Here is a 27,045-nt window from a genome sequence, read left to right on the forward strand (position 1 = left end):
ATTACACTCGTAGTAATAAGATTGCTTATGCTGTACACCTGCCTGTTATGCTGCAGTGTTTCATAAGGCACATTCAATGAAACCTGGGTTGTCTTCCAGTTGATAAAGTAGGTAGCTAACAGTTTGTCAGTTATAACATGGTTCTAATATTAGATCTGCCTCAGGTCACAATTAGTGGAGAAATATTGTTGAGCCCAAGTTAATTTTGTTGACAACTTCATTTGATTAGATCCACATCAGAAAATGAAATTATCCTATATTGGTAGCTGTCTTCAGTTGTTCTCTGACAAGAGTCCTACAGAAGTATCATTTTGACATTAAAACAAAACCTTCTGCCTTCTATAGAATGTACTGGTAAATATCTCTGGTTAGAAACATAAGTACTATACTTCAAACACAGAAATTTCAGTATTAATAAGCTCAGCATTCATTAGAACTGGCTGACATGTTAGTATTTTGAAAGCACAACTCATAGGGCTCTTCTGCTCAGAAACCTTCAGTAGCCCCCATTCTGAGGAGAGTCAACGTTTTATCCTTTAGTTTGGCATTCAAAGCTATATGGGATTTGTCTTCAACCTGTCTGGTTTTATGTCTAATTTAATATTAATTCAATAAATATATATTGAGGATTAACACTGTGCTTTTTGTGCCTTATTCTGCAGTAAATCTGTATTGCTTTCAATTCCTTATACCTACCTAGTGTGTTTTCTGCAGCTCTTTCCTAGTAAAGTCCCACCCCTTCTTTGCCTGTCACAATCCTCACAGCACAGATTATGATACAGTGCCTTGCAAACAGTAGGCTTCCAATAGATATGCTTGAGGGTGTCTAATATGAAGAGATATATATTCCAGAACTTGGTTGTGACCCTACTCAGTCATCTAAGTAATGCAAACTAACTCCAGCCAGCTTAGCAATAAAAAGTGACTTTATTAGAAGGATATTGGAGGAGCCATTACATGGAATCACTGGAAGAGGCTAACTCCCCAGCATCTGGAAAGGCAGGAACAAGACAGCAGTGTTAGAGGACCCACTGAGTGTGTTGTCCAGGACATACTGTGGGTACCAGGAGAAGGAATCTGATGGACCAGCTGTGATTGGGAATCTGCCCCTGGGTGGACAAATCATTATGGCCAGGATGGGGTCTGGCAGTAACGACTTTTGTTTCCAGGAATGGTTGGGCCAACGCAACCACCCTAAGAAATGTCTGCTGAATTTAATCTTTGAATCTCAGTTTCCTCATCAGTAAAGTATGTGATTCTTCTTTTTTATATTTTTGACATAAAGATTTAAGCAGAAAGATTTATTTAAGCAAGAAGTTCAGAGTTTAAGGGACATAAATAACTCATAAAAAAGCATAAAATGACCAGTATTTAAATAGATCCTAGGAATTAAAAAAAAAAAAAGTAGCAGGTTGTTTTAATGAGAATAATAGCTAGTGATATGGAACACTTCTATGCTAGCCACTGGTCGCAAAGCATTCCACATATATTTTGTTATTGAACCCTCATAAAACCTCTAAGAATGAAATCTTGTTACTATTATTGTTACTACTATTGCTCAGTGAAATAAAGAATGAGGCAGAGAAGGTCAATAGTGCTACTGAGAGTGTAGTCTGACAACTGGTGCTGGGTATAGATAGTTTGTAACTGGACTGGGACAGATTACATATAGAAACCGAGAGAGTCAGTGATTAGAAACTTTAAAAACATTTTTTAAAATGTTTTTATTTATTTCAGAGAGAGAGAGAAACAGCATGAGTAGGGGAGGGTCAGAGAGAGAGGGAGATACAGAGTCTGAAGCAGGCTCCAGGCTCTGAGCTAGCTGTCAGCACAGAGCCCGACACAGGGCTCGAGCCCACGAACCCTGAGATCATGACCTGAGCTGAAGTCGGACGCTTGACCAACTGAGCCACCCAGGCGCCCCAGTGATTAGAAACTTTTATAGCTATTTGACAGAGTAATTGTATTTCTGATGAATCAGTTAATTTAGAACATGGTTTTGTGGTTTGTGTGTTCTTGGTATTTTTCTTTTTTGTTATGGAAAATTTGAGCAAATACAAAATAGACAATAGTAGAATAAACTCCCACATACCCATCACCTGCTCCCAAATTACCTTTATTAGCTATAACTTGTTCCACTCCCCACCCACCAGTTATTCTTTTATGAGGTTCTTTTTCTTTAAAATTTAAATAAATTGTAATGCATAAATCTAAGATACAGAATTTGATTATTATTATTTTTTAATTTAAATTCAAGTTAGTTACATACAGTGTAGTATTGGTTTCCAGAGTAGAATTTGGTGATTCATCACTTACACATAACACCCAGTGCTCATCCCAACAAGTGCCGTTTTTAATGCCCATTGCCCATTTAGTCCCCCCTGCCCCCCTAGTTTGTTCTTTGTATTTAAGAGTCTCTTATGTTGTGCCTTCCTTTTTGTTTTTATCTTATTTGATTTTTCCTTACTTCCCCCAATGTTCTTTTGTTTTGTTTCTTAAATTCCACATACGAGTGAAATCATATATTTGTCTTTTTCTGACTGACTTATTTCACTTAACATAATATACTCTAGCTCCATCCGTGTTGTTGCAAAAGACAAGATTTCATTCTTTTTGACCCCCAAGTAATATTCCACTGTATATGTGTGTGCATGTGTGTGTACATGCACATATACCACATCTTCTTTATTCGTTCATCAGTTAATGGCCATTTGGGCTCTTTCCATAATTTGGCTATTGTTGATAGTGCTGCTATAAACATTGGGGTGCATGTGCCCCTTTGAATCAACATTTTTGTATCTTTTAGGTAAATACTTAGTAGTACAAATGCTGGGTAGTAGGGTAGTTCTATTTTGAATTTTTTGAGGAACGTCCATATTTTTTTCGAGAGTGACTACACTGGTTTGCATTCCCAATCAAGAGTTCTAAAGTATTCCCTGTTCTCTGCATCCTTGCCAACATCTGTTGTTTCCTGAGTTGTTAATTTTAGCCATTCTGAAGATATGAAGTGGTATGTCATTGTGGTTTTGATTTGTATTTCCCTGATGGATGAGTGATGTTGAGCATCTTTTCATGTGTCCGTTAGCCATCCAGATGTCTTCTTTGGAAAAGTGTCTATTCATGTCTTCTGCCCATTTCTTCACTGGATTATTTGTTTTTGGGGTGTTGAGTTTGATAAGTTCTTTATAGATTTTGGATAGTAACCCTTTATTTGATATGTCATTTGCAAATATCTTCTTCCATTCCACTGGTTGCCTTTTAGTTTTGTTGTTTGTTTCCTTTGCTGTGCAGAAGCGTGTTATCTTGATGAGGTCCCAAGAGTTCATTTTTGCCTTTGATTCCCTTGTCTCTGGACACATCTAGTAAGAAGTTGCTGCAGCCGAGGTAAGAGAGGTTGCTGCCTTTTTTCTCCTCTATGATTTTGATCGTTTTCCTGTCTTACATTTAGATCTTTCATCCGTTTTGAGTTTATTTTAGTGTATGGTATAAGAAAATGGTCCAATTTCATTCTTCTGCATGTTGTTGTCCAAATTTTCCCAGCACCATTTGCTGAAGAGACTATCTTTTTTCCACTGGATATTCTTTCCTGCTTTGCCATTAGTTGGCCATACATTTGTGGTCCACTTCTGGGTTCTGTATCCTATTCTATTGATCTATGTGTCTGTTTTTGTACTAATACCATACTGTCTTGATGATTACAGCTTTGTAATAGAGCTTGAAGTCTGGAATTGTGATGCCTCCAGCTTTGGTTTTCTTTTTCAACATTACTTTGGCTATTCAGTTCATACAAATTTTCTGGTTCATACAAATTTTGGGATTGTTTGTTCTAGCTCTATGAAGAATGTTGGTGTTATTTTGATAAGGATTGCACTGAATGTGTAGATTGCTTTGGATAGTATAGACATTTTAACAATATTTGTTCTTCCAGTCCATGAGCATGGAATGTTTTTCCATTTCTTTGTGTCTTCAGTTTCTTTCATAAGTGTTCTATAGTTTTCAGTGTACAGATCTTTTACCTCTTTGGTTAGGTTTATTCCTAGGTATCTTATGATTTTTTTTTTGTACAATTGTAAATGGGATCAATTTCTTGATTTCCATTTCTGCTGCTTCATTATTGATGTATAGAAATGCACCTGACTTCTATGTGTTAATTTTATATCCCGTGACTGCTGAATTCCTGGATCACTTTAGCAGTTTTTTGGTGTAGTCTTTTGGGTTTTCCACGTAGAGTATCATGTCATCTGCGAAAATGAAAGTTTGAATTCTTCCTTGCAAATTTGGATGCCTTTCATTTCTTTTTGTTGCCTGACTGCTGAATCTAGAACCTCCAGTACTATGTTAAAAATAGTAGTTAGAGTGGACATGCCTCTTGTATTCCTGACCTTCGGGGTAAAGCTCTCAGTTTTTACCCATTGAGGGTTATGTTAGCTGTGAGTCTTTCATATATGGTTAGCTGTAGAATTTATAGATCAATTCATGGACCAATATGGGGAGAACTAAATTTTAGTAATATTGAGTCTTTTTTGAAATTATGAGATTATTTATTATTTTAATTGAAATATTGTCATAAAATTACCTATATAAAATGAAGATTTATTAATATTTGAATTGGTAAGATATTTCAAATTTGTATAATTCAAATTTATAAAAAACAAACTCTCCACCCATGTCCTGCTACAAGATTTCTTCTTTTCATAGAAGCACTTTGTCTTTATAGAGCACTTTGTCTTATAAAGGAATTTAAGCGGGGCACCTAGGTGGCTTAGTCGGTTAAGCGTCCGACTTTCGCTTAGGTCATGATCTCGCGGTTAGTGGGTTTGAGCCCTGCATCGGGCTCTATTTTGACTGCCAGTTCAGAGCCTGGAGCCTGTTTCAGTCTGTGACTCCCTCTCTCTCTGACCCTCCCCTGCTCACGCTGTCTCTCTCTCTCTCTCTCCTAGAAATAAATAAAACATTAAAAAAAAATAGATAAAGGAATTTAAGCAAGTAAATTAACAAGATTAAACCAAAAACCTCAATTGTAATATTGATAGTAGTGTAGAAAATAGGATCAAGGAAAGAAAAACAGAGCATAGTATGCTTTGCTCTGGAAAAATAAAAATAAAGGTACCTGTAGGTGATAATATGCTATAAGAACACTCAACTATGTGTATTGAGACCATTTACTTTCAGTCAGTTTAGAACACATGGGCTTTGCTTTACAGATGAATTTTTTAAACTGTTTGTAATTGGGATTATTCCAAAATTATACGTTGCAGGATCATATAATATTGACTCTTTTAATCCAAGGTATATTTCTCCATTTATTGGGGATTTACTTTCTCTTAGCAGTATGTTTTTTCAGTGTTGAAATTTTATGTCTTAAGAAAAATCCTATTTCTGAGTATTTTATGAGTTCTGATACTATTGCAAATGGGATTTTAAGTTTGATTTAATAATTGCTTGTTACTAGTATACAGAAATTGAGTTGATTTTTGTACATTGACCTTATATTCTGAAACTTTGGTAAAGTCACCATGTGGAGAAGCTGGAGCTGGTGTGTTGAATTAAGAATATGCAGACTACGACTGGCTGAATTGAGGGGCACAGGCCACTCACATGGAGTTGGCAGGTAGCTCCCTCAGTATCAAACTTTGACTTTGGGGGAGTGAAACCTGCGGGGTTGATTGATTGAAGGCACAGTTTCAGTACACCCACACAAAGGAAGTAGAATTACAAGATTTAGAAGTGGCAGGGGTGGGAGTGCTCGGGGGGAGGAGGGAATGATCTAGGGGAAAAGCAGTCCTCTGTCCTAGGTCACAAAGTGAGCACGAGATAGAGAGCAGGGCAGCAAATACCTCTTCCTTAATAGGTGACAGGAGCAGAGGTCATTAACCTTTTGTGGGCTTAACTTTTAGGTGGTCATTTTAAAAAGGTATCATAGGAAGAGCAAAGTGGGAAGTTATGGTGGGAATCCTAAGCTCAGGTTCTTATCTAAACTTTTAGACTTGGTGTGGACAGGGTTGTCATATTGTCAAATACCTAGTCTTCAAAACAAAACTCATTTTTCTCATCACACTCATCAGTTCTAGTAGCTTTTTTTGGTTCATTTCTTTAGCTTTATACATAAAAAAATCATATCATTTAGGAGGGGAACTACTTCCCTCTTAATCTAGTTGCCTTTTATTTATTTATTGTTTTTCTCGCTTTCTGGCACTGACTAGGATCTCTAGTACAAAGTTGAATAGAAGTGTCAGGAACAGACGTTTTCTTGTTTTGTTCCTGATCTTATGGGAAAAGCAGTCTCAGTATTAAGTGTGATATTAGCTATAGGTTTTCAGAGATGCCCTTTACTAGAATGAGAAAGATTGTTTTATTTATTTTTAATGTTTATTTATTTATTTTGAGAGAGGGAGTGAGAGAGCACCAAGGAGGGAGGGACAGAGAGAGAGGGAGAGAGAGAGAATCCCAAGTAGTATCCTCACTGTGAGTGCAGAGTCCGACACAGAGCTCAATTTCATGAACTTATGAGATCATGAGCAGAGCCAAAGTCAAGAGTCAGATGCTTAACCGACTAAAAAAGACACCTAGGCGCCCCAGAAAGAGTCTTTTCTATCCCTAGTTTGCTGACAGTTTTAAAAAAATCATACATAGATATTGAATTTTGTTGCATGTTTTTTTCTGCATCAGGTTATGGCATTTCATTTATTTGCTTAGTATGGTGGGTTACATTAATTCATTTACAAAGGTTAAAAGAACCTTGAATTTTGGAGTATGCTGCCCTCCATCATGCTATATTATTGCTTTTGTATATTGCTAGAGTCTATTTACAAATATTTTGCTAGGGATTTTTACCTTTATGTTCAAAATATCAGTCTATCATTTTCTTTAACATCTTTATCTGATTTTAACATTAGGGTAACTTGGACCTCATAAAATGAATGGGAAGTGTTCCTTCTTTTGTTTTCTGAAAGTGGTAGTATAAGATTGGTATTATTTCTTTTTTAAACACTTGTTAGAATTTGCTACTGAAAGCATTTGGGCTTGGGGTTGTTGTGTGGGACAAATGTTGTTAATAGAGTTCTATAGTAGTTATAAGGCTATGCATGCTTTCAGTGGGTCCCGAATCACATTTGATAATTGTATTTTTCAAGTAATTTGTCCATTTCATCTTAGTTGTTGATTTCATTGGCATATTATTCTCTCATTAAACTTTTGATTTCTGTAGGGTTTGTACTAAAACTCCCACTTTCTTTCCTGACATTGGTATTTTGTTCTCTCTCATTCTTTGTTGATCCATTTTGCTAGGCATTTATCAATTCTACTACTCTTTTGAAAGAGCCAACTTTTGACTTGGTTAATTTTCTCTATTGTTGTTTTTTATTTAGTCAGTTTCTTAGGCTTATTATTTTCTTCCTCTTAATGGATTTTGGATTAATCAGTTTACCTCTTTCTAGATTTATAAAGTAGAAATTTAGACCATTGGCATGATTTTTTTCTTTTCTAATAGAAAGCATTTAAAACTATAAATGTGAATAGAGTCCAAAGACCATGAAGAAAGTATTAGTAGCCTGAACAACAAATAATACTGCTTATTATTTTATGTCTGGAAAATATAACACCCAACAAAGAAGGACAAGGATATGAAGAGGTACTTTGACAAAAAAGAAGTATGAATATAAAAAAGATATTCAACTTGCTAAGTAATCAAGGCAATAAAATGAAAATAGATTGCCATTTTTCACCTGTCCAAATGGCAAAGATTGGAAAGATTGACCAAAGTCTTGTTGGCAAGTATATGAGTCAGAATAAGTGCATTCTTAATTTGGTTGGTGGGAATGTATTAATTGGTTATGAAAGAATTAGGGGAACAAAAGAACAAAGGAGACAGTGGAGAAGATGGGCTGACTCTTGTCCTGAGCCTTCATTTAGAAGAATAATTGGGCAGGATTGCTCCTGAGAGTGACATTCAGGCTGTTATCGTTACCTGTGTTTGGAGGTGCATTTTGAGTACACCGAAGAGGAAAGGAGGGTGGGTTGGTAGATAGCATGTGGAAGGTGCCGTTCTGGCCTGTTGAAGGGTCGGCTTCCTCCCCAACTTACCAGTTCTCTCTGGCGTCCAGTGCCTTCACATTGCGCTTTGGCTCCCGCGATGATGCCATGGCCCTTGTCTGTCCTGTGACTCAGGCCTATGGGTAAACTGTGGTCAGATCTAGCCTTATTGCTCATACAGCCCTGTGCAACTGTGAGTTGCCCACAGGAGATTTAGGTACGTAAAGTTAAGCTGGATGAAACTCCAATTTACCTTAGATGATTTCCAATTTATAGCCCTTGCTTAATATATAATGCCCTAGGGGTCTTACCATTGCAGTAAGTGATCAAAGAAATTAACACATCGCGGTTGAGTTTAAAATTGGTAGCTGAACAGAACACTGGGAGATTTTTGTGTCTGCATGTGTACGGGTGGAGTTGTGAGGATAATCTTTACTCTTACTAGCTCAAAATTGTTAATATGTATGTATGTGTGTGTGTGTGTGTATTTAATTCCTACCTTGTTCCAAAAGGATTTAAGGAAGCTTCTCCTTCCTTTCTACCCTATCATACAAAATAGAATAAAATAAGAAAGAACCACATCATGAAGAATGCAACTTAATTAGCCTCGGTTTGTGTAATTAGGGAATGGGAGAGAACAATATAAGATGTGGTTGACCAAGAGAGAAACCTAGTGATTACAAACATGATTTAGAAGGTGGGGTTGAAGATAACCAAGTTTCCAGTTATTTCTATTGGGGATTTGAAGCTGTGCCATCAGTAAAGCCCCAAAGCTTTAAAGAGTGACCTTGGAGGGACGCCTGCATGGCTCAGTCAGTTAACCATCCGACTTCGGCTCAGGTTCGTGATCTCATGGTTCCTGGGTTCGAGCCGCATGTCGGGCTCTGTGCTGACAGCTCCGAGCCTGGAGCCTGCTTCGGATTCTGTGTCTCCCTCTCTCTGCTCCTCCCCCACTTGTGCTGTCTCTCACTCTCAAAAATAAATAAACATTGAAAAAAAAAAGAGTGAACTTGGAGACATCCCTTTTTGACTATCACAGGCTTATTTCTTTCAAGGTGCATTACTGATTGTGGGATTGCTGGAATAGGTGAAGAGGCAGGCCTGCAATACTGTTAGATTGTGAGAAGTAACTTCATGATAATCTTTAAAAATACCTTTATTCTGAAAGTTCAAGTGAAGTTTAGCATTAATTGAAGCTGTCAGGCAACCTAAAATTTCTTCTCTTTGAAGAAAGCTGATTTTCTTCCCTCAGAGGAAAAGTGAGTGATTAATTAGCCTGTCATTATCAAAGGAGATAATAATGTTAGTAGATACTGAATTTCCTGTTAAATGGATTACCTATTGTGTTCCATTCGCAGTTCATGTATATATTTTAGAAACACATTCATCTTCATACCAAGTCATCACGGTTACAGCTACATAATGAAATTTTAAGCTTTTTCTTGCACAGTGATACTTAACTTTCAGAAGACTATCTGAATGGGCATTTAAATGTAGCTTTTTTGGGGCATCTTACTTCTCTACCCCAATTCCTGCCGACCCCAACTCCCCCAACATATCTACAGGCACACAAACGTTTTCCCCAGCAATGTTGATTCCTGTGTGCCTGTGTGCACGTGTGCATTCAGGCAGCCCAGCAGCTGCAGGCATGATTTATGGGAGTCCTGCACACATCAGTTACTGCCCTGTCTCCTTCCCTGTTGTTTTTGAGCATTTCATTTACCTCATTTTTCACCCTTTGAACTTCAGACTGCCAGGACCTGACCTGTCCTCTCCTTCTAAGGATTCACAGTGAATTTAACCCCAAACTTTCCCGGGTATGTAAATCTCCTCCCAGTGCATTCATACACAGTAGGGAGGGAAGGAGGTGGCTGTTCTTATAGGTTTCATCTTCTTAAAACTGTGGCTCACATCTGAGCTAGTTGCTCTCAGGCCTGCAGCACAGCTGCGCTCCTGGGATCTCCCCTCACATCATCCTGTAGCCTCTCTTGTGACGATTTCCTTATTTTCCCACATCCGGCACCTTCCTCTTTCGTGATTTATGGCCTCATTTTGGCGGTGCGCTTCTCTGCCCGTTACTTCATGAGGAAGGGTTCGTGGACAGTAATTTTTTTGAGCCCATGCATTCTGAAATATCCATATTTTTCCCCTCACATTTGATTGACAGATTTAATGTCTAATTAAAGATTAAAATGAATTTTCCCTTAGAATTTTGAAGACATTACGTTTCTGTCTTCTCGTGTTGCTCTTGAGAATTTCTAATATTACTCTGTTCTTCTTTTTAAATTTTTTTAATTTTATTTTTTTTAAATGTTTTTTATTTATTTCTAGGAGAGAGAGACAGCGTGAGCAGGGGAGGGTCAGAGAGAGAGGGAGTCACAGACTCCGAAACAGGCTCCAGGCTCTGAGCTGGCAGTCAGCACAGAGCCCGACGCGGGGCTCGAACCCACGAACTGCGAGATCATGACCTAAGCGAAAGTCGGACGCTTAACCGACTAAACCACCCAGGTGCCTGAGTATTACTCTGTTCTTGATCTTTCGTTTGAAGCCTGTTTTTTTTTTCCTCTTTAGAAGCTTGAGCTATTTTTTACTTCACTTTTCTGAAATTTGATATTCCTACCTCCAGAGATAAGACATGCCACAAATTTCCACACCTTGTGGCAGTTCTGTAGTATAAATTGGATCCTTTCTTGACTTCCCCGCTGCCAGTTTAGGATTCGGCTTTCTTAGGCGTGCTTTTCAGGTTCAAATGAATTTGTTGTTGTTGTTGTTGCGGCTGTCTCCACTCCTCTCTTTGCCCTTGGGGCTTATGTCGCAGGAAATGAACATAAAAACACTTGACTACAGTTTTAGTAAGGTGTTTGGGAGGAACAGAGGTGTTCACTCTTCCCTCATTACCCAGAAGACCATTCGCCTGCTCTTCCAACAACTCTGTTGTGGATTTTGTCCCCACCACCGTGTCACTGAGACTGCACACAGAATGGCCCCTCACAAGATCCTGTCTTCCGAGCCCCCAGGGCACCTCTGTCTTACTTGACCCCTCAGCACCATTTGATGTGGATGTGACTGCCCCCTCATTTTCTAACCAATCTCCCTTTGTTTTGATTCCATGCTGTCCTGGGGTTTCCCAAAAAAACTGACTCCCCGCCCCCTTTTTTTTGTCTTCTAAGCTGGTTCCTTCTCTATATCTGGCCTTTAAAAATAATTTTATTTTGAGCACTTCAGGCTAGTTTTTGGGGCTCTATCTCTTATCTTCACTCTCCTTATTAGGCTTAATCCTAATAGGCCTGACTTTAAATGCCATGTTTGCGCTGCTGACACACTCTGACATCTCTCTTCTGAGCTCCAGACTCCCACTTCATCTCTTTGGGCATGTTGTAAACAGAACTCTTGGTTTCCCCTCAAACCTGCCTCCCTGCAGTCATCCCTAAATCAATAAGTGACACCACCACGCCCAAGCACAAGTGGTTGGACTGATGATTCTCCTTTAAAAATTGGTGTAAACTAACCCTTTATCCAGTATGTGATTTACTAAGTGAAATAAGTCAGAGAAAGACAGATGTTATAGGTTTTCGCTCATATGTGGATCTTGAGAAACTTAACAGAAGACCATGGGAGAGGGAAGGGAAAAAATAGTTACAAACACAGAGGGAGGGAGGCAAACCACAAGAGACTCTTAAATACAGAAAACAAACTGAGTGTTGATGGGGGGTGGTTGAAGAGGGCACTTGTTGGGATGAGCACTGGGTGTTGTGTGTATGTGATGGACCCTGGGAATCTACCCCAAAACCAAGAGCACACTTTACACTTAACTGTATGTTAAGTGTATGTTAACTGTATGTTAATCAATTTGACAATAAATCAGATTTTTAAAATAAATAAATAATAAACAAACAAATAAATAAAATAACAAAAAAAATTGGTGTAAAAGTAGACAGTCAACTGCCCACCAGAGGGCAGTGCAGGCAAGTGGTTCTGACCACAGCAGGCCAGCCATGAGCTGTTGTTTCCTTTCCCACATAACTGGCTCCACATGAGGTCGCTTTTCGCTTCACAAAACATTTTTAGGATCTTCAGACCAATTTGGAAGAGAGAATGTGGATAGTTATACTCCTTCCTGTTTCATTTCCCCTACTCAGGTCTGTTCGTAAATTCTGGGGATTTTAGCTATTGGGTCCTCTGCTTCATGGAGCCTTTGGAAGAGTCTGGGTATGGGAAGTGCAGATCTCCCCTCCCATATTTGTACTCCAGTGGCCAACAAGGCATTTACCGCCTAGCACCCAGGAATTACAGCTGTCTTTTTATGACAAACTGCCGAATCATAGCCCTACTTTGATTACTCTATAAATTTCCTAGGATCTATTAAAATTCTAGGAATTTCATGCAGGGATTTTACCTCCCATACGCTGTGATGTGCTTCTTTACTGAGAGATTGACTTACCCAGAGAAGATGGGTTCGCATAAACATTGTAGAAAGTTACCCAGCAAATTACATGTTTCATCTGGAGTAGGTGGTGGTCTTTCACCTAGCATTTATTCAATGCCTGTGGAACCAGACTGTGCTACTGGACTAGAGATAATGACCATAGAGTTAGTTAGCCTAAGTCTCCCGAGGTGCTTATAATTAGGTGAAGGGGCAGACATGTCCAAAGCAAATCTGAGCAAGGCCTTTAGCAGTAAGTACTATAGATATAAATGAAAGTGCTCTGGGAGGGGGCAGGTGATGAGAGAGAATTGTTTCAGGTGGAGATGGTGGGTATCATTCGTCCTATCTTGGCTCAGTACATGGAGTCCTTTTGTGAAGTCCTTCAAGCCCAAACTCAGCGTCAGGACACCAGCCTCTGGATCGCTTGCTCTGACCCTCCGCTGATGAGTTAAGTGCCCTTCCTGTGTTGCCATCGTCCAGTTCACCTTTCTCTTATGGCGCGCTGTTCATGGCTGTTAATTTGCGTGCTACTCTCCTGAGGACAAAGACTGAGCGCTAATAGATTTGTGCATTCTCCCATTCTGGCTCCTTTCCGGTGCCGCACATGTTTTTCTTTCTCTCTGGAGTACTCCCTGTTTCCCATCTGTTTCTAAATTCTATCGCTTTCTAAATGTAATGGCACAGACTCACTGACATCTTAAAACGTAAAGGAGAGAAAAAGAACTAACAGTCATTGAGTGCCACCTTTGTGTTGAACACTCTTCACTATGTTAGGTATTTTATGAGCATTTTCTCGCTTAACCTTGTCCCTCTAATGCACCAACCTTCTTCTCCATTCAGGTCTTTGCACTTGGTATTTCCCCTCGTGCGGACTGTTTCTCCTCAAGTGCTGACGAATGTATCTCCCTTTTCTGTTAACAAACACATAGAGTGTACAAACCATCCTTCTGAAGTTACCTTTTTAACTTGGTTACCCAACCCTCCTCTCAGAGGTGGGTAGGGTCTCAGGGACAGGAATTAGCTGAGGCCAGGCTGAGAACCTTCCATCTCCTCCCTCTCATTGTCCCCGCCCTTCTGGCTGCTCCCTCAGTGCATCAAGTCCTGATCATTGGCTGTCTCAAGTGGGTTTACTAATTTTTATCAAAATTGCTCTATTTCTACTTCATTATAACTGGTAGTGTCATTCAGACTATACCTCTCCTAGGAGCTAAGGGATTCCATTTTTTGGCCAGCTCTCCTCTTAAGATTGGGCACCCAATCATCTTTTTTTTTTTTTTTTTAACATTTATTCATTTTTGAGAGACAAAGAGAATCAGAGCGTGAATGGGGGAGGGACAGAGAGAGGGGGAGACACAGAGTCAGAGGCAGAGTCCAGGCTCTGAGCTGCCAGCACAGAGCCCCACGCAGGGCTAGATCTTACAGATGGTGAGATCATAACCTGAGCTGAAGTCCAACGTTCAACCAACTGAGCCACCCAGGCGCCCCTAACCAATCACCTTTTAATCAAATTCATGTTTAATAATTACAGGCACCATGCTTCCCCCTTCCTCCTGTCTGGTAGCAGCAGAGATGGTGCAGGGACTGGGGCATGTGCCCCCAGAAGCAGTCCTCTTTTAATGTATAGTTTTGTTCTATATGGCCTGGAAGTCTAGATCCGACCTTATAAACAAATTTATACTTAATTAAAACTCCACCTATTTTTGCCAGTCTAGTGTTAAAACAGTATAACCAAGTGCTCATCTTCTGATATACACTAAAATCTTGCTTTTAAATCTCTTCCCCATCCTTGAAGGCTCAATTTAAGTCCTGACTCCTCTGACATTTTAGGCACCTGTAGTGCTCTGCATTCATCTTTCCTGCTCTGAATTCCCATAGTCTACATACTTCAGTTTGGCTATTAATCTAGAGGATCTTATTTGTTATTTAGTTGTTTTGTGTATCTTAACTGACCAATGAAATGGTAAGGTGCCAGTTGATTGTAGCAATATTTCCTCAATTTTTGCTATGTTGAAAAAGATACTACTTTTAAAGGACATTTTTAGAGCAAGATATTTTTAAATAATGTATTTTTCTTAATTGGTTTTACTTACTTTCTTAAATTCAACTTAAACATTACTCACCTTGTTTAAGTTTTCTTAAAGCATTTTCATTAGGGGCGCCTGGGTGGCTCAGTTGGTTGAATGTCTGACTTTGGCTCAGGTCATGATCTCACGGTTCATGAGTTCGAGCCCTGCAGCAGGCTGTGTGCTGACAGCTCAGAGCCTGGAGCCTGCTTCAGATTCTGTGTCTCCTCTCTCCCTTCCCCCACTTCTGCTCTGTGTCTGTCTGTCTAACAGTCTATCTCTCTCTAAAATAAATAATAAATATTTAAAAAAGCATTTTTGTTATCTTTAAGATTTTTAAAAAAATTTTTTTTAATGTTTTTTTTATTTATTTCTAGGGGAGAGAGAGAGAGAGACAGCGTGAGCAGGGGAGGGTCAGAGAGAGAGGGAGTCACAGACTGAAACAGGCTCCAGGCTCCGAGCTGGCAGTCAGCACAGAGCCCGACGCGGGGCTCGAACCCACTAACCGCGAGATCATGACCTAAGCGAAAGTCGGACGCTTAACCGACTAAGCCACCCAGGCGCCCCATCTTTAAGATTTTTTAAATGTTTATATCTAAGAGATAGAGAGCATGTACCTGCATGCATGGGGGAGGGGCAGAGAGAGAGGGAGACAAAGAATCCGAAGCAGGCTCCAAGCTCTGAGCTGTCAGCACAGAGCCCGATGCGGGGCTCAAACCCACAAACCATGAGATCATGACCTGAGCTGAAGGCAGATGCTTAACCAACTGAACCACTCAGGTGCCCCAAGATTTTTTTTTACATTATTATTATTAACTTTATTCTGAATGTTTATTTAAGAAGACTAAAGTGTTTAGGTATAATGCATCAAGGAAGTTTTTCAGAAAAAAAAAAAAAAACAATAGTATTTCCTCCTGTAGCTTCTCTATAAAAAGCCATGTGGGAAACTACACTCTTTTAAATCTTTTCTAGGACTTTGGGGTTTGTATAGTTGCTATATTAAAGTCATTTTCAGTCTTCTACAGAAAATTTGTTAAGATTTATTTGATAAGATTTCAATATTTTCATAGCTATAATTGTCTAGGCATTACTAATTGTGTGTTGAGCTTTCTCTTTCTTACTACAGCTGCTTCTTCCTGGCACAGTTTAAACATCAGTCTCTAATCAGTTAGGTTAATCTCTATATAATATAATTAAATTAATCTGACCTGGTTACTGGGTTCATTTCAGATACCAGACTGATGTTTATCATGACATCACTAAGAATATTTCAATTTTAAAACTGACCTTTTAGAATCAGGCTTTCTTCAGTCTGCCAGTTGTATTTAACAGAAATATTTCTTTTCAAAAGTAACCTGATGTTATGAGAGTATTTAATTTCAAAAACCAAAGGGGTTATAAAATGTGTATAAGGTGAAGTACATTAAAAAACTAATGACATTTCTTTTTAATTTACAGAGATACTTTCTAGTTGGGAACAATCAGGCAGAAACAAAATATCGTGTTTTGAAGATTGATAGAACAGAACCAAAAGATTTGGTCATAATTGATGATAGGGTAAGTATGTTGCAAACCTGAATATGAACAGAAACTTTTGTACCTGTTGTTCAAAGGATATGAAAGAGCCGCACAGCTCTTAGTGATGTATATATTTTTTTCCTTTTTAAATGAGGCATCTGAAAATTACAGTCATTTCTTATGGTTGGCTGGAATTTAAATTTCCAAACAGGTTTCAAGAAATTACTGGTGTTAAAAAGTATTCCGGAATTGCACATTGATACATTTTGATTTGTTTTACAAAGCAAACTCTTTGGATAAGATAATGAGTATATTTTCTTTAAGAAGTGACATTTTAAGGATTTAATATAACTCTTAATATTGCATCTACCGAAGGATTATTTATTACTATGCTTTAAATTTTTTTTAACATTTTATTTATTTTTGAGAGACAGAGAGTGATTGGGAAAGGGGCAGAGAGAGAGGGAGACACAGAATCTGAAGCAGGCTCCAGGCTCTGAGCTATCAGCACAGAACCCGATGAAGAGCTCAAACTCATGAACTGTGAGATCATGACCCAATCCAAAGTCCAATGCCTAACTGACTGAGCCACCCAGGTGTCCCTATTGCCATGCTTTAATATGAAGCTACTTGAAGTCAGGGGGAACTTTTATTATGCTGCTAAAAATCACCTCTAGGTGATGTTCTGATGACTTGCTATGCATGAGAGAAATGTTAAGCTGTTCTTATCCAGATGTTATATTATCCAGAGCAGGAATACAGGCCTCATTCAGGTGGTACAAAAGCATGAGACTATTAGTCAAAAGTGAAATACAGTATGGTGATATTGAACAGTTCATTGTAACTCTTTCAAATGAGAGAACCTAACTTACCCTTCATATTGAAGTTCTGTCTGTGAACATTTTGAATTCGTGTGGATCGCCAGCTTCTCAAATATGTTGGTAGCTACAGTTTGGAACCCATTTTCACTAAGTTCTTTGCAAAACTCTTTTCTGTGTTATGATTTTAGATAGATTATATATTGTGATTTCCTGCATTTGTGGATATGACTGTTCTTTATTCTCCTATTCTGGAAGTTTTTATTAATATGCTGTATTGATTCTTGGTTTTACTTGGAGATAGGAGCGATTGATCAGGGATTCCTTTGAGAATCTAAGCAAAGCTATGGGCCTCATAAAAATACAAGTATGTATGTACAAGTAAAGCTTTGCATACAGTCTTAAGGGGTTCATAGATTTCTTGATATTTGTTTTGTGGAGCCTTTAAGTGTATGGTTTCGAAGATAAGGTTTTGACACAAGTTTTTGGTAAAGCAGCATGTGATCCAATACCTACCTGTAATTGCTAATGCTAAAGAATTTGTTGGCTTTTAAAAATTATAGCTTAGTTGTGCGCTATTACATGCTTCTCTGTGAAATAGCTAGTGATTCTTATAGACAATATATAATCTAAAGAATAAACACAATCTTACAGATTAATTTTCTTTTTTTTTAGCATGTATATACACAACAAGAAGTGAGAGAACTTCTTGGCCGCTTGGATCTAGGAAATAGAACAAAGATGGGACAGAAAGGATCCTCTGGGTTATTTCGAGCTGTTTCAGCTTTTGGTGTTGTAGGTAAGACATGTACTACCTTTTTTATTCCCCCCTACATAGACTACTAAAAGATATTTTTCTGTAGTTATATAATTATAACCCATAATCGGTGGCTTTGGTTGTTTACAATTTCATTATCTTTCAATCAGATATCAAATAGCCTATAGTATCTGCTATGTGCTGCTCAGTTTCATACAGGATAAGAATAGATATCGAAGTGGTTTGGGCCTTTAAAAAGTCTGTTGTCTGGGATGTTGAGGAATGAAAAAGTAAAAAAAAAAAGTTAATTTGGACTTTAAACATCTGCCCTGCCATTCATCAGCTGGAAAAACAGATACTGGCAAAACTGGCTTAAAATTAACAGGGACTTCTTGGGCACCTGGGTGGCTCAGTTGGTTGAGCAACTGACTTCATCTCAGGTCATGATTTCATGGTTCATGAGTTTGAGCCCTGCATCGAGCTTGCTGCTGTCAACACAGAGCCTGTTTCAGATCTTCTGTCCCGCCATCTCTCTGCCCCTTCCTGCTTGCACTCTGTCTTTCAAAAATAACTAAATCTAAAAAAAAAAAAAAAAAATAAGTTAACAAGGATTTCTCCCAAGGAAATGCTGAAGCATAAAGTGTCATATTACCCTTCTTTGACGTCTGCTTTTTTACTCATTGAGAAACTGTTCTCTAGAATTATCAACTATTAGAAACTTTGCTGTTTGAAATTATATCAGTAAGAGAAAACATCACCCTCTTGCCTGGGTGATTTAAGTAACTTTGACACCGAGCAGCAACCTAGATTTACAACTAAGATGGAGAGCTTCAAATAAGGGGTTTCTGGACACTACAGCCCCCAGCTATGCTAACTTTATTGTTTTCAAGGAAACGGGACCCTGAGTCTGCTTCACAGTTGATGTTGATCACTTTACATATAGTTCTGCTTTGGGTTGAACCTCTATGAATTTTACTTAAATTCCATCCTTCCCCTAAATTCGGTTATAACTCTCTTACTTCATTTATTCACAAACAAACGTAGGTCTACTTTGGGCTTTTGCGGATCCTGCTGTCTAGCTTTGGGACAGTAGTGAGATGCTCCACAGTTCTGATGTGCACACCATCCCTCATTGCAGCGAGGCATGACACCTCTCTTTGCTGTACTGTGGATTTGTCTCTGGGAGTCTTAGGCTGACTACACTGGGATGAGGGACAAAATCTAATACATGCAAGACAATTCCACTGTTGTGCTTAAGAGCCAAGCTGTGTCGTGAAAAGTTGCATGGGGGTGGAGATTATATAAGAGGCAGATGACTTGGACCAGGAATGGCCAGAAAAGATTTCCTGGGGATAGTGAGACTCCAGGTGGACCTTGAAGGAGGAACAAGATTTGGATGGATGTGGGGAAGAGGGGAAAGAAGTCGGGGTGATGGCAGAGGCATGCCAAGCAGAGGGCAATGGTATGGAATTACTTCTCTGATGGCAGAGCCTTATTTTGAGTCTGCATGTTTTAAAAAACATTTAACAACTCTATCTTTGTGCTCTTTAAACGTGCTAGACTGTATGCAATGTCAACTGAGTGATCGGTATCTACAGATGTTAACAAAATTAATATGGACCTAACTGTGCTGTATAGTTTCAAATTCTTATGTTTTTCTGATTAGCACTTTGTATTTTGTGCCTCTGTATTTGTTGAAACTTTGATTATATTCTGCCGTATTTGAAGTTTTTCTCCATGTGCTCTCATAGCTCTTCTTCATATGTAATCCCTTCAGGTCTATTTTGTGTCGAGGTGGCTGTCAGGGAAGTTCAAGAGTAGTAGCTGTATTTAGTTTCTTCTTTGAACTGGCCCCTTTTCTATACCTTCTGCTCAGTCTTGACAAGTATGTTGAAGTTATATGTTTAACAGATAAATATTTATGGATGTTTGCATGTCTGTGTATGTCAAGTGAGTTCATGTGTTTAAATTCCATAAATGCCATGTTAAATTCCACTTTAAGTGTTGCATATATATATATATATATATATATTCTTTTAATCAATTTATTTTTGAGAGAGAGAGAGCAAGTGGAATGGGGCAGAGGCAGAGAATCCCAAGCAGTCTCCGTACTGTCAGCATAGAGTCTGATGTGGGGCTTGAACTCATGAACCATGATATCATGACCTGAGCCGGAGCTGGTTGCTTAACCTACTGAGCCATCCAGGTGCCCAATGTATATTTTAAATAAAAGGAAAAACACCTGGAAATACAACGCGTCTTAAATATAGTAGGTTTTAATTTCAGTGTTAGTTACTTAATAGGTTAAACATTCCTTTAAATGCTGATAGTTATGATTTTTTTTAAATGGAAATTTCCTAAGGTGAATGTAATGCTGAATGCCTCATTAGCCAGGGTTTATTTCCAGAATTGAACCTTCCTCGATGATTAAGAGTAACAAAGTGAAGATCAGTTATTGAACTGTTTAAAAATAGCTGTCCTTGGATATTCTGGAGTTGTATTAGGCAGCTTGCCTTTCCATTAAACGGTCTCTAGACTGCTATACTGGTTTGTTTTTATGGTTCTTTAGTCATCCTTCATCGTTCTTGGCATATTTGCTTTTAGTGGTATTCATTGTCTCGTTTTAAATCTATTGATGACCAAGCGTATAAAACCAGAGCTTCATTTTTATCAACTGATAACCAGGCTTGTAACCAGATATTTCATACACAAGTATTAGGAAACTTAGGGTGAGGGCTGAAGGTGTCTTCTTATCTCTCTTAGAGGTGGCATTCATGGGTGTTGTGGTAGCTATTTCTCTTGTGGTTAGAGACCCCTTAGGATTGAGACTATCCTTGGATAATAAAGTCACTGACAGACTGACCTACCAGTAAAGTGACACAATAATGTACTAAGTAAGGATTTATTATTTTTATGGAAATATATTTTATGTATTCTTGTTCAGCCATGGAAATGAAGCTTAGGATCAGTGAAAGAGTAAGTAGAGAGTTAAATAAAGTCTCTGATTTGTCTCATAAGTGCTGTCTTAGAAACAATGAGAGATACTGAAACAGTGAAATACAAAGTGCCTATCTTTGAAAAATATATAGTCTGGTTGTCAAAATAATACCTGTGAGAAATGACTAGAATGGTTGTCTTCTGTTCCGTGACCAAAATATTTTCTCAGTTAACTTTTTCAGCATGCCTAATTTTTATCATTGGAAGTCCAATGCGCTATCCATTGCGCCACAGAGCCACCTCAGCATGCCTAATTTGTGAATAGTATTTTGCCGGAATGTTTTTAGACTGTTATCATGGTTTAGTGCATCATCCATAAGAATCTAGAGCAGTAATTTTCAGTTATCTGCAGTAACAGACCAGATATTTTCCACCAAAATGTCACAGACCAACACATGATCCTGCTGTGCATAACTAGTCACATGTGACTCATCACACAAGTTCAGTAAGACCCAAACTAGTCATGCCCCATTCGAGACAAGTTCATCGATTACACACTTGGATGTTGTAGCAATCTCAAATTGCTCTAAAGTTTCTAAATCTATTTTCAATTTGTTTTCTTGTCTTTTCATGGGCTTGGTACTCATGAAAAGCTCATAGATCATCTCTGGTCCCTAGATATGAGTTGATCTAGTCATATGTCTACCTTATACGTTTCTGACCCACTTCATTGTTATTTGATGGCCAGCAGGAGGTTTGGGAAACCACTGATTGGGATCACTCCCACTTGGGAGCATTCTTCCCAAAGTTGTTTTATTTGATCTTGGGGCACATGGATGGATTCGGTGGCTGGTTACCTGTAGTCTTTACTAGGCTTAGCTCTGTGACATCCCAGCCCCTTTTGCTACATAACTTCAGATCAATGTCCTTTTTGTGCCTGTCAGAAGATACTCTTCTAAGCTGTTAGCATGTTGAAGGGGAGTAGTAGAATAAGTATCATTGTAGCTGACTTCCATGCAGTTGCTATTTAAAGTAGCACTCAGAAATGGATTGCCATTGACTTCGGTTCAAGTCATGATCTCACAGTTTGTGAGTGCAAGCCCTGATGACAGCTCAGAGTCCAGAGCCTGCTTCGGTTTCTGCATCTCCCTCTCTCTCTCTCTGCCCTCCCCCACTCTCTCTATCAAAAATTAATTTAAAAAATTAAAAAAAAATTAAAAGGAAAAAGAAACGGATTGTATATCTATGATAATAATGAAGACAACAGCAACAAAGTGTGAGCCTCAGACTAGTAAGGGAGCAGTAGATTGGATGTTAGAGAGTCACTTTGGTTCTAGAGGGCCCTTTTGTGCCTAGATCCTACGTACCTTGTGGAGGTTTTTCATGCTTCTCTGCCGGAGTGCTGTTCTCCCTAAAGGCTTTTAAGATAATGACTAGCTGGCATGGTAATGACCCCTGAAGTGGGATACTGCATTTTCCTCTGTTGGTGGGCTGGAGGGGCCCTCTCCAGCCACCTGATCTCCCACTACCTCCTCTCACACTGTTCTTTTTTGTATACTTTGTTCGGTATCCATTTCAAATGAAAATGCCTTCTCTGTGGGGCGAGAGAGAAGTCACTTTTGCATGATGACTGTCATCATGGCTCCCAAGAAGTGCTCAGTGAAATTGGTTTGGGGTTAGAGGTACGCAGAATGGAAATGAAAAAACTTGTTCTGATTTTAGTGTGTGAAAGTGGTGACCAGGCTAACTCCTGGCAGATGTCTGTGCCTTTCTGAAGTCTTTTAATTGTTGACTGTATTTGATAGGAACCTTTTTAAAATGAGAGTGACATTTCCAGTTAGTAGTAAAAAGGAAGAAGAAAAGAATTTCATTTACAATAAACTGAAGGCATTTGTGCTGGTAGAAGAATCTCTTTTGTGTAATATATTTACTTCCATATATTCAGATTATGAAGAGAAAGGTATAATGGTATAAATAGTCTTAAACTGAAAACGTAAAATTAAAATTCAGTTGGAATGTAGATTGAGAAATTATTAGAGTTTTTTAAATAAAAAGTAAGTATATAGCAAGAATAAAAGGAAAACTCATTCATTTTGGAAATACTTGTTATTTAAACCCTTGACTGTTTTTATGCTGCTTCCAAGGGCTCTACTTTTATAAGTTTTATCCTTATAAAATGATAGTTTCTTTTTTACTTGCTTTTAGTGATTGTCATCAGCTCTTTTACTCCCTATTCCTATGTCCTTGAGCTTTTGTCAGGGAATTTTTTGCTAGTCTCTAAGGCAAAGAAAGGAGTAAATGAACATTTTTTTAAAAGCACTTTGCACTTTGTGGATCTCTAAAATGTAAGTATTCTTCACTATTTTAATGGTGATTTTTCCTCAGTAGCATGGTTCATAAAATCCTTGAGGCATCTTTCTCTTGTATATTTTAGCTCATTTATGTTAATATCATCAATTACTGGTTTCCTTTATTCTGTCAGCTGAAGATAACAAGACACAGACATTAGGTATTTGTCAATTCTAGAGCAAAAAATTCATAGCGTCAAGATACTAGCCCAGACTTTATAGAATATAACACTCAGAGAGAGACAGAGAGTACAGATGTGTGTGAGTGCATGCACATGTGGACATGAGAAAGTTTTGAAAGATAGTTATGCTAGATACAAGATTCTTGATTGGCCGTTTTTTTTTTTTCTTCTTTCAGTGCTTTGACTATATCAGCCCACAGTCTTGTGGCCTCCATTGTTTCTGATAGGAAGTCAGCTGTATGATTATATCTGACTCTTGCTACCGGTGAGCCAGGGTGAGGACAGTGGGGACTCAGTATTCTTGACCAGTCATGCTGGGGTGGAGTCTCCACTTTCCAAGTAGGAGCTGGGGAGAAGAAGGAAGCCCCCGATCTTGGCAGGGCTTACCTGGGAATAGAGTTCCTATAACACAGAGCTGGAGGGGATGAGACATTCGGGTGTCCTACACCTTCTGAGCAGAAACCATATGACCTTAGACTGAGAACTAGGAAGAGAGGGAAAGCACTGTCTTCTTGGTTACACCTGCCCAGAGTGATTAATCTCTCACACTGGACTGGAAGAGGGGTGGGTGTGAAAAGGAAATAGATTATGGTTCAGATGCACACACTTGCTCTTCTTACCAGTGTTTAGTAGATTTTCTTGAATAAATATTTCTCCATTTGCTATATGCCATTAGAACAATTTCCAGAAACTTTAAAAGTTTTGTGCTGTTTTTATAAATTTCATCAGTTACATTTGTTTCACTGGAGAAAGGGTCTGCCAGGCTCCTCACATTGCCATTTTGGAAATAACCCCTACCCCCAAAGGGAGTTAGTTTTCACTCCCAAAGCAAAAGTTCTGGGAGCCAAAAAGAATTTAACCAAGACTGTAGGGTAAGTAGGGTGTTGCTGAGAACTTAGTGCTACTGAACATAACACATCTGGTCTTTCTTTAATCACCAGGGTACAACATGTGTGCTTCAATGATTTAACATAAAATATAGTTTTATAATGTTCCAACTTTCATAAAAAGTTTAACTAACACAAGTGATACCTGTGGAAGATTGCATGAAGGATGTGCAATGTACTGGATATATTGTTTGCTGAAACCCTCCACTTTCTGGGATCTGGCTCCACCTCTCTCGGCCCCATTGAAGTCACCTAGTTATTGTATAAACGGCTTCCAATGCAGTGTGACTGTATTCCTTGGCAACCATTGACTGGTCAAGGCTGGGCACCCAATCCAAGTTGGGCCAAGCTATATCCTTTCCTAGGAATTCTGGAATTGAACTGGTTAGAAAAAAGTTGTTTTTTCCCAGTGAAGCTTTTGGATGTAACACCTAGAACTGTTAGCAGCTGTATTTCCCACCACATCATCCAGAGAAGTGGAGGGAGCTAGTCTGTGGAGGGGGCTGGTCTGTGGAGGGGGCTGGTCTGTGGAGGGGGCTGGTCCATTGGAGGGGGCTGGCCCGTGGAGGCGGCTAGTCTGTGGAGGGGGCTGGTCTATATAGAGAGACAAGAATGAGAAAGTGTTCAGAGATGCATCTTGACACTAGGTGTTTTTCTGAGGCCTAACCATATTGTTGCCTGTTGGTGCCTTAGATCGCCTCAGTATCCTTAATATATATTTCTGTTTTTAAAGCTGGCTCCAGTTAGGTTTTGCTACTAGTAATCAAGAATCTACGAAGTTTGTTCTTCCTTTTGAGCAACATGTCCCAAAGTATGTTCCTCAGAGCTTGTCCGTTGGTTAATTTCTTTTTATTTATATTTATTTATCTATTTACTTTAAAAAAATTAATGTTTATTCATTTTTGAGAGAGAGACAGAGGGAGATTGTGAGTGGGGTAGGGGCAGAGAGAGGGGGACAGAAGATCCAAAGCAGGCTCTGTGCTGACAGCAGCAAGCCTGATGCGGGGCTCAAGCTCACGAATTATGAGATCATGACTTGAGCCGAAGGTGGATGCTCAACTGACTGAGCCACCCAGGCACCCTGATTAATTTCTTTTTAAAAAAGAGGATGGAGTTCCATGATCAAATGAATCTAGGGAGGTGCTTAATCTTTATCCCCCATCGAGATTCACAGTGCCTATTAGCACAGTACTCTAAGTTTCTGAGAACTTACTTGGTTTTCTGTTTGCTTTTATGTACTTTTTGCTTCTATACATATTGATTTATTTTACATATGTTTGTGTAGAAATAACATAAAAGTTACAATCTTCACCATTTTCAAGTGTACAGTGTAATAGTGTTAACTGTACATACCTTGTTGTGCAACAGATCTCTAGGACTTTTCATCTTGTGAAATGAAACCATGTACCTATTAAATAACAACTCCCCTTAATCTTATGTATATTTTTGCTTAAAGCACCTCAATACTATTTGAAATGAGACTAAATATAAAAGAATGAATGAGATAAAATTGTTTAGAGTAGTATTTTTTAAGGGAGATACATGTCAGTATAGAGACTAATTATACAACTGAAAATTTGTGGGGCACCTGGGTGGCTTAGTCGGTTAAGCGTCTGACTTTCTCTTAGGTCATGATCTCGCGGTACGTGGGTTCGAGCCCCGCGTCAGGCTCTGTGCTGACTGCCAGCTCAGAGCCTGGAGCCTGTTTCAGTCTGTGACTCCCTCTCTCTCCAACCCTCTCCTGCTCACACTGTCTCTCTCTCTCTCCTAGAAATAAATAAAAATATTAAAAAAAAAATTTGTATGGCTATGAATCATAGAAATAAACTAGGAAATGTGTCCCAAAAAAAGCTTTTGCCTTTTAAATGTGTATCTAAAAGGATTACTAAGTGTAGGAAACTTTTTCTCTCTTTTTGTTGTGCAGGTTTTGTGAGATTTCTAGAAGGCTATTACATTGTGTTAATAACTAAGAGGAGGAAGATGGCAGATATTGGAGGTCATGCAATATATAAGATTGAAGATACCAATATGATCTATATACCCAACGATTCCGTAAGAATTACTCATCCTGATGAAGCTCGGTATGTAGTAGTGGTAGCTACTGTTTGTTGTTGTCATTGTTGTTTTCAAGTGTGGTAGACCAACTAGAAAACAAAATACAGTCAAAATTTTATAGATATTAAGTTAAAAATGTAAAATGCTAGCTCAGAATTCTGTAATTTTTTTGAGGTCTATTATGAGCCTCCATTATAACAGTTGATTCAGGTGAGGATCAACAATAGCTACTAAAGGGATTGGGTGAAATGTTATTGAGGAAAGAGTATTCACTCAATCTCCGCATCTACCCCATGAATCTCCTTATTTACAAAGAAAAAAAACAATGGCAAACATACTTAACCCAAATGTTCAAACTTAGCATCATGTGACAAAACTGAACTTATTTGCCTCTCTGTGTGAAGCAATGGGAAGGACACAGATTACCTGCATAGTTTTCTTTCTACAAATATATGTATATTTGTTTTTTTATGATGCTCTCACCATGATGAGTGTAGTGTTACCATCTGACGTTATTACAATATTATTAACTGCATTCCCTGTGCTGTACTTTTCATCCCCGTGATTTCCTTTACAACTGGGACTTTATACCCCTTAATCCTTTTCCCCTGTTTCACCCATCCTCTCATCCAGTCCCCTCCCCTCTGGCAACATTTTAACTTGAATCTGAGTATGAGGAAATAATCAGACAAATCCATCTTGTGGGACATTCTGTATAAGACAACCAGCCTGGACTCTTTAAAAATGTCAGTGTCATCAAAGACCAAAAAAGCCAGAGGACTGTTCTAGATTTTAGAACAGGCATGACAAGCAGAAGCAGCACATGAATATCTGTTGGATCCTGGATTAAAACATATGCGTGCACAGGTCTGTGTGCACATACACACAGAGCTGCAAAGGACTTTATGTACATGCGTGTGTACACAGGTGTGTGCACTTACACACAGAACTGCAAAGGGCTTTATGTGCACCGTTTGCATATGTATTATATACCAGGTGATTTTGAATCAATATCAAGCTGTA

The 27,045-nt window shown here is 38.7% G+C and overlaps 1 protein-coding gene across 1 annotated transcript in view; it reads left to right on the top strand.

The window, feature by feature from the left end:
* Nucleotides 1-27,045, top strand: part of FIG4 (FIG4 phosphoinositide 5-phosphatase) — a 131,812-nt gene that overhangs the window by 975 nt on the left and 103,792 nt on the right. The window contains exons 2-4 of the mRNA XM_039237446.1: nt 15,979-16,077; nt 17,532-17,655; nt 25,892-26,048. Of these exons, the coding sequence (XP_039093377.1) occupies nt 15,979-16,077; nt 17,532-17,655; nt 25,892-26,048 (380 nt within the window). The remainder of the gene's footprint in view (nt 1-15,978; nt 16,078-17,531; nt 17,656-25,891; nt 26,049-27,045) is intronic.

This window comes from Hyaena hyaena, unplaced genomic scaffold (assembly GCF_003009895.1).
Source record: "Hyaena hyaena isolate Hyena2069 unplaced genomic scaffold, ASM300989v1 scaffold_123, whole genome shotgun sequence".
Lineage (NCBI taxonomy): Eukaryota > Metazoa > Chordata > Mammalia > Carnivora > Hyaenidae > Hyaena > Hyaena hyaena.